At 37.9% G+C, this 16,877-nt stretch overlaps 1 protein-coding gene across 2 annotated transcripts in view; it reads left to right on the top strand.

Annotated features, from left to right (window-relative positions):
- ZFAND6 (zinc finger AN1-type containing 6) overlaps window positions 1-11,728 on the top strand; it is a 75,901-nt gene extending 64,173 nt beyond the window's left edge. Inside the window, exons 5-6 of one of the 2 annotated variants that reach the window (XM_082851895.1) lie at window positions 7,502-7,615; window positions 10,462-11,728. In XM_082851895.1, coding sequence (XP_082708021.1) covers window positions 7,502-7,615; window positions 10,462-10,610 — 263 coding nt within the window. In that variant the 3' untranslated portion in view covers window positions 10,611-11,728. The remainder of the gene's footprint in view (window positions 1-7,501; window positions 7,616-10,461) is intronic. The other variant, XM_082851896.1, reaches the window with a different exon arrangement.
- The last annotated feature ends 5,149 nt before the right edge of the window (window positions 11,729-16,877 follow it).

The raw sequence follows: 16,877 nt of genomic DNA, 5'->3' as shown, positions 1-16,877 counted from the left end.
TTTTAGATAGGAAGATCATCCCAGGTCGAAGAGCGTACAAGAGTAGCATCTGTGTGCCTAAGCCAGAATTTCCTAACATTGTCGTTGGAGTTTTCAGAATAGAGTCCTTGAAACAGCTTTTTTTCTCTGTAGGTATTCTGCTTATAATTAGGTAAGTTGCCACCAGGTGGTTGGTACTGCTTCCATTTTGTCCTCACGGCTCTGAATAATATTTCTCCTGTTTAACGGAGAAGCTCTGAAGAATTTTTTTCATGTTTACCTGAGAATTTACCATATTACTGCATCTTTCTCATTTAATTATGCCTTTTAACTTAATAAACAACAGTACCTCACTTACACAGTATCAGTTAGGAATGACAGATTTCCAGTTTATGAAAGCTTAGCTTTGTATTAAAAAATTTTTTTTTCAAGTTTTTTTTTTTTTGGACGCATTAGGTCTTTGTTGTTGCACATGGGCTTTCTCTCTAGTTGCCGTAAGTGGGGGCCACTCTTGGTTGTAGTGCACGGGCTTCTCATTGCGGTGGCTTCTCTTGTTGCGGAGCACGGGCTCTAGGTGCGCAGGCTTTAGTAGTTGCGGCATGCAGGCCCTAGAGCACACAGGCTTCGGTAGTTGTGGTGTGTGGGCTCAGTAGTTGTGGCTTGCGGGCTGTAAAGCGTGGGCTTAGTAGTTGTGGAGCATGGGCTTAGTAGCTCCTCGGCATGTGGGATCTTCCCAGACCAGGGCTCGAACCCGTGTCCCCTACATTGGCAGGCGGATTCTTAACCACTGGACCACAAGGGAAGTCCCAGCTTAGCTTTTTAAAAATGAAAACTTTTAAGTGTCTTTGTGCACTCTAAACTATCATACTTCATTTCTATTAGAACAATATGCTTAACTTCAGTTAACCTCTCAGTCCCTCAGGTACTGGAGCAGAGTAAAAAGAATATGGAATTTGGATTCAGAAGTTCTGTTTTCATATCTTGACACCTCCTCTTCTCTGAACCTTATTTTAATTACTTTTGAAGGAGAATAATAACCATGTCCACCTTAGAAGTTATTAGAAGTCAGTGAAATAAGATGAAATGTGTTTTGTTAATAACTACAAAGGATATTCTTATTCTGTATAATACCAGTGTTTGGGGAGGCTTAGCATAAGAGAATATTGAAGCTTTCCAGCAGTAGAATGTAATCATGACTAAGGTGGTGAGCTCTCTGTCACAGAAGTGTTTTCAGAGAGCTGACTTACTGTCAGGAACAAAGTAGAGGGAATCTCTGCACTGAGTGGCAGAGTAAATTAGAATTCTCATAGTCTTTTCAGCTCTGAGGGTTCCTTTCTTCATACCAAGTTGAATTGTCAGATCAGTGGTTCAGAGCAATCAGAGAGGAATAGTCCCTTTCAACTAAAAATCAGGAATTTGTATGGATTAAAAATCAGAGATTGATTTTTAAAGAGTGGGTGATAATAGCCAATACAATCTGGACAAAGTTGGAGGACTAACAATTCCCAATTTAAAAACTTAATACAGGCTACAGTAATCAAGACTACATGGTACTAGTATGAGGATAGTCATATAGATCAATGTAATAGAATTGAGAGTCCAGAAATAGCATTCTCACATTTACAGGCAATTGATTTTCCAACAAGGTGGTGCCAAGATCATTCCATAGGGAAAAAACATATGATGCTGGGCCATTTAAACAAATAAAGTTGGATCCCTACCTCACTCGGTACACAAACATTTACACAAAATACATCAAAGACCAATATGTAAGAGCTAAAACTATAAAACATGTAAGAGAAAACAGGCATAAATCTTCATGACCTTGGATTAGGTTTCTTTTGACATGACACCTACAGCTCAGCAAAGAAAAAATAGACACATTGAACTACATCAAAATTAAAAACCTTTTTGCTTCAAAGGACTATCAAGAGTGAAAAGACAACACAGAAAGGGGAAAAATTTGCAAATTGTATATCTGATTAGAACATATAAAGAAATATAATTCTACAATAAAGAGAACCCAATTTTTCAAAGGGCACAGGGTTTGAATAGGCATTTCTCCAAAGAAGATCTAAAAATGGCCAAAGTGTTAAGGATGTGGAGAGATTGGAACCCTCATTCATTATTGTTGGGAATGTAAAATGGTGCAGCCACTTTGGGAAACAGTTTGACAGTTAAAAAAGTTAACTCAAAGTTAAATAGAATTAACTAAATGACCAAGAAATTCCATTCCTAATTCCCAAGAGATTGAAAAAATGTGTTCACACAAAAACTTATATAAGAATATTCATAGCAGCATTATTCATAATTAACAAAATATGGAAAGAACCCATATGGCTGTCAACAGATGATTGGATAAACAAGGAGTGGTATATTCATACACTGGAATAGTATTCGGCCGTAAAAAGGAATAACGTTCTGATACGTGCTGCAACGTGGATGAACTTTGAAAATATACTAAATAAAAGAAGCCAGGTACAAAAGGCCAGCGTATTGTGTGACTCCATTTATGTGAAAGATAGGCACCATGAAGAGGGCTTTTTTGCTGGAGAAGAGTTTGTAAAAGCAAAAGCATACTGGTAGGAAAACACGAAATTTGGGAGATAGAACAACAGTTGCTAGAGTGGCCAGTTCAGACAAGTATGTGTTGGAACTAAAGTTGGAAAGATTGTCTAGAATCAGGTCATGGAAAATCTCTACGGTATTGGGTTCTAATCCATGATAAGGGAAGAGAGCCATTGTGAAGGTTGGTTGCTTCTTTTTGTTTGTTATAAGATGACACAAAGTTGTATTTTAAGGATTCATTTAACAGTGTTTTGCCTCCAGATAGCTGCTATTAGAAACTGATCTCATTTACAGAGCTGCTCTCTTCAGGATGGTGGCCACTAGCCTCATGTGATCACTTGAAATGTGGCTAGTCCGAAGTTAGATATTTAGTGCATATTTATTTGCCAGTTACACTCTAGTTGTAACATATACAGTGCTTTTGAAGACTTAGTAGCAAAAAAGACAAAGTGAAATATTCTGTTAATACTTTTCATATTGATTTTTTATTTAAATGATAACATAAATTAGTTTTATCTGTTTCTACTGTTTAACATACCTGCTAGAAAATATAAAATTAAATATATGATTCTCATTATTTTTTTTTTGGACCCTATTTTTTTTGGACCGTTAGCCCGCTATGCAGGCTAATTTTTCTCTTGAATATTAAAAAAATTTTTCATTTTGTAATGGATTTTTTTTTTGCTGTGTTGGTCTTCGTTGCTGCGCGAGGGCTTCCTCTAGTTGCTGTGAGCAGGGGCTACTCTTCGTTGCAGTGCGCAGGCTTCTCATAGTGGTGGCTTCTCTTGTCGCGGAGCATGGGCTCTAGGCGCATGGGCTTCAGTAGTTGTGGCACATGGGCTCAGTAGTTGTGGCTCATGGGCTCTAGAGCGCAGGCTCAGTAGTTGTGGCGCAGGGGCTTAGTTGCTCCTCGGCATACGGGATCTTGCCGGACCACGGCTCGAACCCACGTCCCCTGCATTGGCAGGCGGATTCTTAACCACTGTGCCGCCAGGGAAGGCTTGTAATGGATTTTTGAGCTCAGAATAACATAAAGATCATCTTGTTCTCCCCCTTATTTTGCAGGTAAGAAAGTGAAGTCCAGAGAAGGGAAATGAATTTTTTCCCAATGGGTCATTGTAAAAGTGTACATTTATTCACTCAGTATCTGTTGAGCAACCACTCTGTGTAAGCACTGGGTATACAGTGGTGAACAGAAATAGTCCCCACCCTCAGAATGCTTAGTCTAATCCTTGAATGAGACTTGTCATGACAAGTTATATATATGGATATATGTTATATATATAACATATATCCATATATGTAAGGTATATATGCTATATTACATAGATACTGTATCTACTGTAAGATAATGTTCGGGGATTACGTAATAATGTCATCTTATGTTCAGTTTTATTTTTCACCATGTGTCTTGACTATGCCCCCAAACAGGTAGTGCTAAATAGTTTTATGTACTCATTGTTATATTTGTGTACTTTTTTCTTTCTTTTCTTTCTTTTCTTCCCTCCCTCCCTTCCTTCCTTCCTTCCACAGGATGCAGAGCATAGGGCCTTGTTCCTCTTGAATGTGGTCCTCCATGTGGGTAGTTAAACCAGTTAAAACCACCTGCCTGGTGCTTTTTGAAGTATCTTTAAAGTAGTGGTCAGAAGGCTTTGTCTAGTTGAGATTACCATTAAAAATTATTAGCAAGTGCTGTACAGTTTATCTCTCAGCCTTTATGCCATTGCATAGGCCTCCCAAATAGCCCTTTAGGACCACTGGATGCAACACAGGCAGCCACCTGTTCTTAATCATTAACAAGTGGGTATTCTCTGTTTACAATTCTCAATTCAGAATATGAAAAACTGCCTAGTTCTGAGGAAACTGTCCTTATTTTGGCTTCAGGTTCAATAAGAGTATGGCCCTTTGGCCCTTAGTCTACTGTATGGCTTGCTTGCTTATTTATTTATTTTAGTATGGCCGTTTTAAAAGATTGTTTCCTTTTACGTAACTTAGAGTTTGATAATTATGGTTTGCTTTGATCTTAAATCTCACATGAAAATTGGGGAAACAGGAGTAATTTCTAAGAATCTTAGACTTTTACAAAATACTGTTATCATCTTGCCCATGAATTCATTTGGTAAATGTTTAAATTCAGGTACCAGCCATTAATTGCAGGTAAGCTAAGGTTACCTTAGTCTGATGAGGATATAGTGGACATTGGTCAGCCTCAAATTTGAACCCTAGTTTATAAGCTTTTAGTGTGCCACCTGATCCTTCACTTCAAAGGTTATGCAGTTACCTCAGTTAAAGAGAAACCGTTTGCTTTGACAGATCTTTAGAGTTAATACTGTGAAATGTCTCTGTTGAGGTATGCAGTAGCATTTGTATCCATAGTAGGTAAATGTATTTTCACTATTCTCCATTTCCAGATACCAAAGTTTGTGTCTCAGTAGTTAAATTGGTTCTGTTAAATATGTAATCTTGTGGGATAGTGGTGTTGTTACTGCCAGTAAAGCATTATTTATATTAGTATATTTGAGTATCAGACTTGCTTGGGAGAATAGGTATGCCTTATAGATTTCAAAGGTAATAAATAGAATAGATTCTTTTCTGATTGCAAGTTAACTATTTTTGAGCTCTTTACACACAGCCCAACCTTATCTGATACTGTTCTAGGAGCTGGGGATAAAACAGTAAGCGAGACATTCAGCCCCTGCCCTCATGGAGCTTACATTCTAGGGGTATTTACTTATTAAAAGTAAAAGGCTTTATGTATCCACATTTTGTTTCAAAAAAAAAAATGTAGATATTGGTAGCACTGTCTCCCATCTAGCTTTAGAATGTCCAGGTGGAATAATCATGTTATAGAGTTCTTCATTCATGCATATTTATTTGTTAGTTTGTGGTGTTTTGCCTTTTGTCATATTTTGTTAATAATGTGTTGACATAAGCAGGTTAGAGAATCCATTGCATCAAATGTTTGAGCATCTACTGTGTGTAGTTCACTGTGATAGGTGCTGGAAATTCAAACAGGGAATAGGATGCTATCCCTCTTCTCAGCAGGCTTACAGTATAGTTGGGGAAATGGAGCACATAAATACAATAGGTAAATAACTCAATACTAATTCAGTTCAACAGATATTTATTGAATGCCTGCTGTGTAGTAGGAGGCACTGGTAACAAGGATGAAAATGACAGGTTCCTGCCCTGAAAGGTTAAGGGCAGGTTAAAGTCAAATAGGCATTTACAGGGCTTCCCTGGTGGCGCAGTGGTTGAGAGTCCGCCTGCCAATGCAGGGGACACAGGTTCGTGCCCCGGTCCGGGAAGATCCCACATGCCGCGGAGCGGCTGGGCCCATGAACCATGGCCGCTGAGCCTGCGCGTCCGGAGCCCGTGCTCCGCAACGGGAGAGGCCACAACAGTGAGAGGCCCGCGTACCGGGGGGGAAAAAAAGGCATTTATAATATAATAGTGCAGAAAGTGCTACCGGGCATAGTAGGGTTTCCTAGTCTAAGTTGTGGGGGAGGGAATGGAGTAAGAGCTGATAATATAAGCTTAAACAAAAAAGACACATTGGAGTTAGCCAGGTAAGGAGGAGAGGGACAAGGGGGCATAGGAAAAGTGTTCCACATAGAAAGGACAACTTTTACAAAAAACCCAGAGGTAAGAGAGAATTTAGTATGTTCAGGGAAACTGCAAATACTTCACTATGCCTGAAGCATGGATTATTGTTGAGGAATGGTGAGAGACAAGGCTAGAAAAAAGAAGGATGAGAAAAATCCTGAAGGACCTCTGGGCTTTATTTATCCTGGGGGTTAGTGGGGAGTCGTCAAAGAATTTTAAACATTGGAGGGCACATCATTAGATTCTCATGTAAGGCAGATGACTTGGATGCAATGTGTGAAGCATGGATGGAAGAGGGGGCTCATGTGAAGTGCCCAGAATTTGGTAGAGAGTACTTAAGGGAATTAAGGGTAATCAGAATGAAACGTTGCAAGAGAACTGAGACAGGGTTTCCTGGAGGCTTTAAAGGGCAATTGAATGGTGAAATGAGAGAAAGGAAGCCCTTTTGAATTGGTTGTACACAGCAGAGGTACCTGGCATAGTCCCATAGATTGGTTAAGCAGTAGATTACTGAAGAAGAAGGACTGGTTGGTGATAAAATTGGAGAGGTTAAATCCTTGATCCCTGGCAAGTCACTGACTGTTTTAGCACAAGATACCATGTCTGCTAGGTCACCTGATAGATTCTAACTCTAGTAACAGCATTTGGGAGGGCCAGGGTAGTTAGTGAGAGGGAGTGGCAGGGGTCACATTAGTTAGGATTTAGGGGCAATAATTAGACCTGAATTTTGATGCAGCTGGCCTTGGCTTCAACACTTAAATCAATTTATTATCTTCATTGTAACATTTTAATCAATTTATCTTATTCTCAATATTTTAAAGGTTTTATATGAAACATTCTGAGAATTTTGAACATACTTAGTATTCCACTAAATCTTGGTTTCAGGCTTTTTCCCCTTATTCTCTTTGAAGTCTACATAGTTCTGAGCTCAACAGTATTTAGAAGTTTGCATGTGACCATTTTCTTACACACTCCCTTAGAATACCCAAGTAGTATTTGTGTTTTGTATGTCTTTTATTGGTCAAATACATAATTATTAGAAATTTTAGAAAATATAGTGCTTTTAGAGTCACTTGTTAACAAGTCAGTGTATAGTCTAGATTTTCTCCATGTGTGTATACATACATGCATACTTAACATACATATATGCATTTCACCAAAAGGGGGTCATATTATATGAACTACTTTGTAACTTAATGTGAGCATCTTTCCATGCTAGTAAATAAATAAATTACTCAGTTATCCTCTGAATAAACAGATCAGTGGGGGTGGGGTGAGGGGTAACAACCACCCAAATTTCAAAATCTCATTGAATAATTAAATTTTACCACCTTCCTATTTTTATCAGCTTCAGTATCAGAAACGGCACAGCAGCCATCTGAAGAGGAAAGCAAGTCTCTTGAAAAACCAAAACAAAAAAAGAATCGCTGTTTCATGTGCAGGAAGAAAGTGGGACTTACTGGTAAGGGCCTAAATCACATGATTTAAAATTAAGATTTTATTTATGATGATGCATGACTTACTATTAATGGCTTCAATTAAGATTGTTTTTGTTCCCATATGAGTTAATAATAGATATGCTTCACCTTCTGAATTTTCTTAAATAAAAGTAGCTTTAATTACATACCTAATAGTAAAATGAATAGCTTTTCTTTTAAAAATTCATTTCAGCTGAGTTTGAGAATATTAGACAGGTAAGGTCAGTGCGCCAGGTGCTGTGAAGGGGCAAAGGTGTGGCTCCTGCCTTCAGAGAGCCGAAATTGTTGTGTGTGAGAGAATATTTAAGTCCTTGGTGAGCTGTGAAGTACTTTCTCTATGTAAAGTGGCTAGTCACAGGTTGTCATGAGGGTTCAGAGAGCTCATATGTAAGGTGATAGCCGCGTGCTGCCACACAATAAGTAATCAATACATGTTGACTACTGTAACAGAGCTGTTAGCTGGGATTGTTATTAAGAGAGGGAGGGGCTTCCCTAGTGGCACAGTGGTTGAGAGTCCGCCTGCCGATGCAGGGGACACGGGTTCGTGCCCCGGTCCGGGAAGATCCCACATGCCGCACAGCGGCTGGGCCCGTGAGACGTGGCCGCTGAGCCTGCGCATCCGGAGCCTGTGCTCCGCAACGGGAGAGGCCACAACAGTGAGAGGCCCGTGTACCGCAAAAAAAAAAAAAAAAAGAGCGGGAGAAGAAAATGTTTGAAATATTACTTGGATATTTGGCAAAGAGAGTACATTTAAGTGCAGTCAAATAGATTTCTTTGGGAATTCAGGGATGGATGTGATTAATTTATATGAAAGAAGAGGAGTAGAGGCCCATCAAAGTCATGAAGGTAGAATGTTTCAGCTGGGTCTTGAAAGATGAGTAGGACTTAATAAGTGATGGAAATGGGAGCATTTCAGGCAAAAAAAAAAAAAAAATACCTTGAACAAAAGCTCACAGAAAGGATAGGGCATGTTTAGGGGACCGTAAAAGGGGATTGTAGCACAAAATATATGAAGAAGGGGGTTAGATACCACCATAGAGATAAGGCTAATGATGTGTACTGTGGTTAATTGATGGGGAACAGTTGCAGCTATAAATAGTTACCATTTATTGTTTACTATGTGCCAGACATTGTGCTGAATACTCTAAGAAATTGGCTTAAGAGGAGATAAGTTTGTTTGTTTTTTTTAAATTTATTTTTGGCTGCGTTGGGTCTTTGTTGCTGTGCCTGGGCTTTCTCTAGTAACAGCGAGCCGGGGCTACTCTTCATTGCAGTACATGAGCTTCTCATTGTGGTGGTTTCTCTTTTGCAGAGCACAGGCTCTAGGTGCGCGGGTTTCAGTAGTTGTGCCACATGGGCTCAGTAGTTGTGGTGCATGGGCTTAGTTGCTCCGCAGCATGTGCGATCTTCCCGGACCAGGGCTCAAACCCGTGTCCCCTGGATTGACAGGCGGATTCTTAACCACTGTGCCACCAGGGAAGCCCAAGATAAGATTTTGAGTAAATTGTGTTTTAGGAAGGTTTATCTGGCTAAGGTGTAGATAAAGAGGAAAGGAGATTTACAGTCTGATATCAGAGATGTTTAAGACTGGCCCATGCCTTGGCAAATGTATTTATTTAAAGAGTACAGACGTGAACAAGTAAGGCATTTTAAAGTGTACATATTTAGCATCAAATACTGTCTTTCTAAACCTCAGAAACTTGGACTTCACGATTAGAAAGAAGGCTGCGACTTAGTAATTTCTGTCTTGTCAGTCTAGTATTATTCTTGGCTCCATTTTTCATTCATTATTATGAAGTTATAGGGGAATTAATTCCTTGGCGGTCCAGTCGTTAAGACTCCACACTTTCACTGTCGAGGGCCCAGGTTCCGTCCCTTGTCGGGGAACTAAGATCCCACAAGCTGTGTGGTGCAGCCAAAAAAATAATAATAAAATTTTAAAAATAAAAGAAAATTATGAAGTTACAGAGTATCTTTTTGAAGTTTAAAAAAATTTGGTAAAGGAAGTTTACATCAAATGCCAATGTTTAAAATTTTGATTCCTATCTTCCATTTCCAGTAATTCCATCATACCATAAAATCCTAATTTGGGGGTGCAGGACTGGCTTTATTTAAAGACTATCCACACTGCTTATTTCTCTGTTTTGGCTTCAGTTCTTGGGGCATTTCCCTAAAATCAGTAGCATTTATTGCATGTTTACTATATGTTAGGCACTTAATACTTCCTCATTTAATTCTTACTGTAACCGATTCCAAAGTTAGAGATGCGGAAGCTAAGGGTCAAGTAATTTGCCTGTGTTAGTAAATAGATTCAGGCTTAGGCAACCGTAACATCTCATGCTGTAAATCACTCAGCCAGATTACAGTTCACCTCTCCATTGGAGGTTAGCCAAGGAAAGCTAATATACTATGCTATTTGTTAACAGTTCTGTCAAAAGTTTCATTTCCTCTTCCTTAATTAAATCTTAAGATTGCCTTCTGACAGTATGCTTGTTTTTTCACATTGTAGTATTTGAGGAGTGTTTCAATTTAGCAACCCTGTTTTTGATAGGAGGCAATTTGTGTCACGGGTGAAAACTTGAGCTCAGAGAAGTGGTTATGACTTGGTCTGCTGATACAAACTTGTATTTGTATTTGTAGGTAGGAAAAAGAAATGAAGCTATCAGCTATGGATTTTGAGAATGTTACTAGGTTGTGAAACTGCTTGTTTGGAATGATTCTTTAGATTGCTGCCCTAAATATATGATCTTTTTAACATTAATTATGCTAGAGAGTTTAATATTTTTAGACCTTCCATTCAACTCACGTATGTGTATTAATCCATTTTCAGGGTTTGAATGTCGGTGTGGAAATGTTTACTGTGGTGTACACCGTTACTCAGATGTACACAATTGCTCTTACAATTACAAAGCTGATGCTGCTGAGAAAATCAGAAAAGAAAATCCAGTAGTTGTTGGTGAAAAGATCCAGAAGATTTGAACTCCTGGAATACAAAATCCTTTGACCATCTGCAAACTAAAAATTGACTTGAGGTTTTTTTTCCTAGTCATTGGGAATGTAGAGCAATGTATCTTGCATAGACCTTTTAATCATGCATGTCATCAGAAGAATAGATTTTTGTTTTTGTTTTGAAAATGACTCTGAACATTTATTTACATTGCAGTTTCTGTGGCTGAAAAGACTTAAGTAAACTTTACAAGTATTATCCTTTTAAGATCATTTTAATTTTAGTTGAGTGCCGAGGGCTTTTATAACAAACGTGGAGAAATGTTGGAGGGCTGTGATTTTTCCAGTATTAAACATGCATGCGTTAATCTTGCAGTTTATTTTCTCATTGTGTATGTATATATAGCTTTTCTCTGCAGCACGATTTCTCTTTTGATAAATGCCCTTTAGGGCACAACTAGTTATCAGTAACTGAATGTATCTTAATCATTATGGCTGCTTCTGTTTTTCATTAACAAAGGTTATACATATGTTAGCATATAGTTTCTTTGCACCCACTATTTATGTCTGAATCATTTGTCACAGGAGAGTGTGTGCTGAAGAGATTCTAAGTTTGTGTGTTTTTAAATTTTTTTGAGCAAGGGAAGGAAAAGCTGTATGCATTTCATTGCTGACTGCAGGTTTCTTTCAGATTGTGTTCATTGGTCTGTGTGTATACAATATGAAGAATGATCTGAAGTAATTGTGCTGTATTTATGTTTATCTACCAGTCTTTGATTAAATAAAAAGGAAAACCATAATGTTCCCTTGTATTACTTTTTCTCTTATTCTTTCTGGTAGTTCATTTTGACTTTGGTCCTTCAGTTTTCTACTTTACTTATTAATTTTGTGAGATGAACTCACATCTGTTTGTGAGTAATCTTAGGATGACAAACTGTGATCTTACATTCCTGTGAGTCGAACATGTCATATTTTCTAGTTCTTGTCTGATTCTCTGTTCTGAACTCTGTCACACTGAATTAGCATCTAGCAGAAGCTTCGTTTTGGTAGGATTAGAGAAACAAACAGCATAGCTCAAACACGGCAGTTGGAGAATTGTGAAGTAGAAAGACCTCCAAAAGACCATTTGTCCTGTGGTTTCAAACTTACCTGGCCGCCAACCTTTTTAAAACTTGAAATATGTAAACAGATTAAAATAGTATTTTACAATACAAATGTCTATGTTTACATTTGTTTGCTTACTACTTGTGTACTCTATCTTAGTATGTATATTCTACCTTCATATGTCATATGTAATGATGGCTTAGCATTGAAATCTGTAAATAAGAGAAAACCATTATGACTATCTCAATAGATCCAGTTAAAGTATTTATTAGAATTTAATACCCATTCATGATAAAAACCCTTGATAAATTAGGACTAAAAAGGAATTTCCTTAAGGTGATAGTTTCTATGTAAAGCCAAATAAACAAAAGACAAGCATCTTCCAAAAAGAGGAAAATTCATTTCCCTTTAAAGTCAGAAACAAAGGGCTGGTTTTCCACTATCAGTGCTTATATTAAAAATCGTGTCAGAGATCCTAGCCAATTTTATAAGAAATAGAAGGTAGTAAACTCATTATTTGTACATTACATGTTTGTTTTTTAGAAAGCCCAAATAAATCTAAAGAGAAAGTATCAGAAATACAGGGTTTTGTTAGGTGGTAGGTGTAACATTAATTTTCAGAAGGCAGTTGCATTTCTTTATAGCAGAAACAACTAGAAAACTGGAGGACATCTTTTACAATACCAAGTACCTAGGAAATTAACAATGTATGTTGAAGACCTCTTTAAGAAAAAATTCTTAAACATTAAGAGATAACTAAGACCTCAAAAAATAGACATGTTCGTGGCTAGGCAGACAATATCATGAAGATGTCATTTGTACCCAAATAGACCTATAGATTCAAAGCAATTCCTATCAAAAATCCCACCAAGTTTTCTCCTGGAACTTATTAAAGTGATTCTAAAGTAAAAGATAAAGGAGAGCAAAAGGCTAGGACATTTCAGAAAGGAAGAAGCAGGGAGGTGGGCATTTTTCCTGCTGATGGTAAGACTCACTGTGAAGCCATGTTAATTAAAATAGTGTGGTATTAGCTAAGGGCTGTACAGAATCCCAGTAGATTAGACCAAAATGCCCAGAAAAAGCCATGCATGAGCTGAACTTGGTATAAGAATGGTGGGACACCACACTGGGGAAAGGAGACTGTTAGATACTGAGAGCACAACTCAGTGTGGAAAAAGGTGAAAATTGATCCCTATGTCATACCATAGGGGAAAAAAATTAATGTCTTAAATGTAAAACAAAATTTTTAAACTCTTAAAAAAAAAAGATGATTACTGCTTGGACCTTGGGATACAGAAGGACTGTTTAAGACACAAAGCATTAACTGAAAGTATTATTGATGAATTTGTCTATTAAAATGAGGCATTTTAAACCAAAAATACCTTAAGGTATCTTCAAAGAAAGGGAAAAGCCAAGTTTCAAACCAGGAGAAATCAAGACCATAGTAAAATACTATTTTACACTCATTCCATTGGCAAAATGTAAAAGTCTCGCAGTATCTAGTGTTGGAGGGATTCCACATAATCTCTTAAAGTTTCCTGATACTAACCGAAAGTGGTTCAGTCCTTCAAATGCTTTGGTAATTAATACCTTTTAAAGTTGGACTTTCAAACATCCTATAATCCAGAAATTTTACTCTTAAGTGTACACCCAAGACAAACTTGCACAATAGGTGTAACAGGAGACATAGGAATTTTCATAGCATTGTTTACAGAAAGCAAAAATCCAGAAACCACTCAAGTCCCCACTGAAGAATGATGGGTAAATAAAATGTGATATATTACAATGGAATAGAAATATAGTGATCAGAACTAGAGATCCCTACAGACAACAAAATAGAAGTACCAGATAGTAAGCGAACACCTTTTTGCAAGTCACATAGATGGAGTTTATATGAAGAGAAGGCAGGGTAGTGATGACAAAATTCAATATGATATCCTTAGATGGGAAGAGGCCAGGCATGTGGTACCATATGATCAAGGCCTTGACTTTTTTAGACATAACTAAAAGCAGGCTATGTGTGAGCCAATGCTGAGAGTCTTATGAACCAAGAATTATGATTAATCCAATTTCCTGTACCTGAAGTCCAAAGTCATAATTATGAACCTTTTTTATGACCACATGTTAAAATCGGGAGTTTTGGCAATGATTTGTTATTTCTTTTTCTCCATGCACATGGTTTATTCTTAAAAACTTTTATTGAATATTTAGGAAAAAGTCCAAAATACAGGTAAATGAGTCAAAAGAGATAATTTTTACAAATTGCTTTTTTTTAGATAATTATACAAATTGCTTTTTTTTTAGATAGTTATACAAATTTTTAAAGATAATTATACAAATTGCTTTTAAAGATAATTAAAGATAATTATACAAAGATAATTTTTTTAATAATATTTAAAGATAATTATACAAATTGCTTTTTAAAGATAATTATACAAATTTATACAGATAAATTTTTTTAAGATAATTTTTTAAAGATAATTATACAAATTGCTTAATTGCGACTTTAGTTCTAAGTAACTCAGCTTACTAGTATGGCTGACCATTTCTAATGTAGATGGTTAGTTGTTCCATGGTGTTTCTAGATAAAACACCAAAACCATGATTCATGAAAAAGATTTTTAAAGATAATTATACAAATTGCTTAATTGCGACTTTAGTTCTAAGTAACTCAGCTTTTTAAAGATAATTATACAAATTGCTTAATTGCGACTTTAGTTCTAAGTAACTCAGCTTACTAGTATGGCTGACCATTTCTAATGTAGATGGTTAGTTGTTCCATGGTGTTTCTAGATAAAACACCAAAACCATGATTCATGAAAAAGATTTTTAAGTTGGACTTTTTTACAATTAAAAATTGTTCTGCAAAAGACATTGTTAAGAGAACAAAAAGACAAGCCACAGACTGGGAGAAAATAGTAGCAAAACACATAAAAGACTTCTAAATATAAAAATAACTCTTAACTGTATGAAAACAACCCAATTAAAAAGTGGTCAAAACATCAAGACACCTCATCGAAGATATACAGATGGCAAATAAGCAAATGAAAAGATGGTCAACATAATATGTCACTGGAGAATTGCAAATTAAAATGAGATAGCACTACGTACCTATTAGAATAGCTAAAATCCAAAACAACACCAAATGCTGTTGAGGATGTGGAGCAACAGGAACTCTCATTCATTGGTGATGGGAATGCAACAATGGGACAGAAGAAAGTTTGGCAGTTCCTTAAAGCTGATCAGAGTCTTACAACCTAGCAGTTGCACTCCTAGGTATTTGTCAAATGAATTAAAAACTATGTCCACTCAGAAATCTGTACCCAAATGTTTTTAGAAGTTTTATCCATAATTGCCCCAAATTGGAAGCAACGAAGATGTCCTTCAGATGTACCAGTAAACTGTGGTGTATCTATATAATGGAACAGTATTCAGCAATAAAAAGAAATGGGCCGTCAAGGCACAAAATAACATGGAGGAACTTTAAATATATTGCTCAGTGAAATAAGCTGTCTGAAAAGGCTTGCTACTATATGACATTCTGGAAAACGCAAAACTATAGAGACATTAAAGAGTGGTGGCCATGGGTTCAGGTAGAGGAAGGAAGGAATAAATAGGTGAAGCACAGGGAATTTTAAGGCAGTGAAACAGTCTACGTGACACTAATGGTGTATACATAACAGTATGCATTTGTCCAAACTCAACTGTACAACACAAAAAGCAGAACCCTGGGAATTCCCTGGTGGTCCAGTGGTTAGGACTGGGCGCTTTCACAGCCAGGGGCCCAGGATCGACCCTGATTGGGGAAGTCAGATCCCACAAGCCACGAGGCACAGCCAAAAAAAACCCTAAGGTAGACCTTGGACTTCAGTTAATAATATTGTATCAATACTTGTTTATCAATGATGACAAATGTACCATACAAATCCAAGATGTTAATAATAGAGGAAACTGTGTCAGGGCAGGGGTGTATATGAGAACTCTTTGTACTTTCTGCTTAATTTTTCTGTGAACCCAACACTGCTGTAAAAAATAAAGTCTATTAGTTAAAAAGACAAGGAAAGTGGCTGTCCTCTGTTGGTAGGTTCAGACAACTCTGTAGAGACCCCTGCAGAGGATGCCTGGGACTGCTGCTTCTGGCTCTCTGGTTTGGTCTACTTTTAGGTAGCATAGCAAACCTTTCACCTTAAAAAAAAAAAAAAAGTCACGTTAAATTTCAGGGCCATGGGACACCACTACATACAGCAGAGTCTATAGGTGTACTGTCTAGTAGAGTAACCACTAGTTTATACGTGGCTTTTCAAATTTAAGGGACTTCCCTGGTGGCGCATTGGTTAAGAATCTGTCTGCCAATACAGGGGACACGGGTTCGAGCCCTGGTCCGGGAAGATCCTACATGCTGCGGAGCAACTAAGCCCGGGCGCCACAGCTACTGAGCCTGCGCTGTAGAGCCCATGAGCCACGACTACAGAAGCCCGCGCGCCTAGAGCCCATGCTCCACAAGAGAAGTCACCGCAATGTGAAGACTGCACACCGCAACGAAGAGTAGCCCCCGCTCACGGCAACTAGAGAAAGCCTGCGCGCAGTAAGACCCAAGGCATCCGAAAATAATTAAATAAATTTATTAAATTTTTTTAATTTATTCTTTTTGCGGTATGCGGGCCTCTCAGTGCTGTGGCCTCTCCTGTTGTGGAGCACAGGCTCCGGACGCGCAGGCTCAGCGGCCATGGCTCACGGGCCCAGCCACTCCACGGCATGTGGGATCTTCCCGGACGGGGGCACGAACCCGTGTCCCGTGCATCGGCAGGCAGACTCTCAACCACTGCACCACCAGGGAAGCCCAGGAATAGAGCTTTTGATCTGAAAACCTTAGGTAAGAGAGAATCCGGTCTAAACTTAGTGCTATATTTCTGGGCTTTCTTAGAAAGGAAGGAGCAGAGATGTTTATGAGAGACATATTTCAGTGGGCAGTTGTTGTTGACAGGAAAGCAATGTTTGGGGAGAGAGGCACTGAGAATTGTCTCTGCAACTATGCCAAACAGGTTGGGTACAGAGTACATGTTAAATGTTGAAATTGCTCTGCATTTCTGGGTACAGGATGTGACCCACAGCTAAAGCTCAAAAAGACCCTGAAAATTCAGATGAGAAAAGGAAAAATTTGGACGGGAAAACTCTTCAATAAGTATTCATACAAAA

This window comes from Leucopleurus acutus, assembly GCF_964270905.1.
Source record: "Leucopleurus acutus genome assembly, chromosome: 1".
Lineage (NCBI taxonomy): Eukaryota > Metazoa > Chordata > Mammalia > Artiodactyla > Delphinidae > Leucopleurus > Leucopleurus acutus.
The sequence above is the reverse complement of the archived record's forward strand: the minus strand, read 5'-3'. Positions and strand labels throughout refer to the sequence as shown.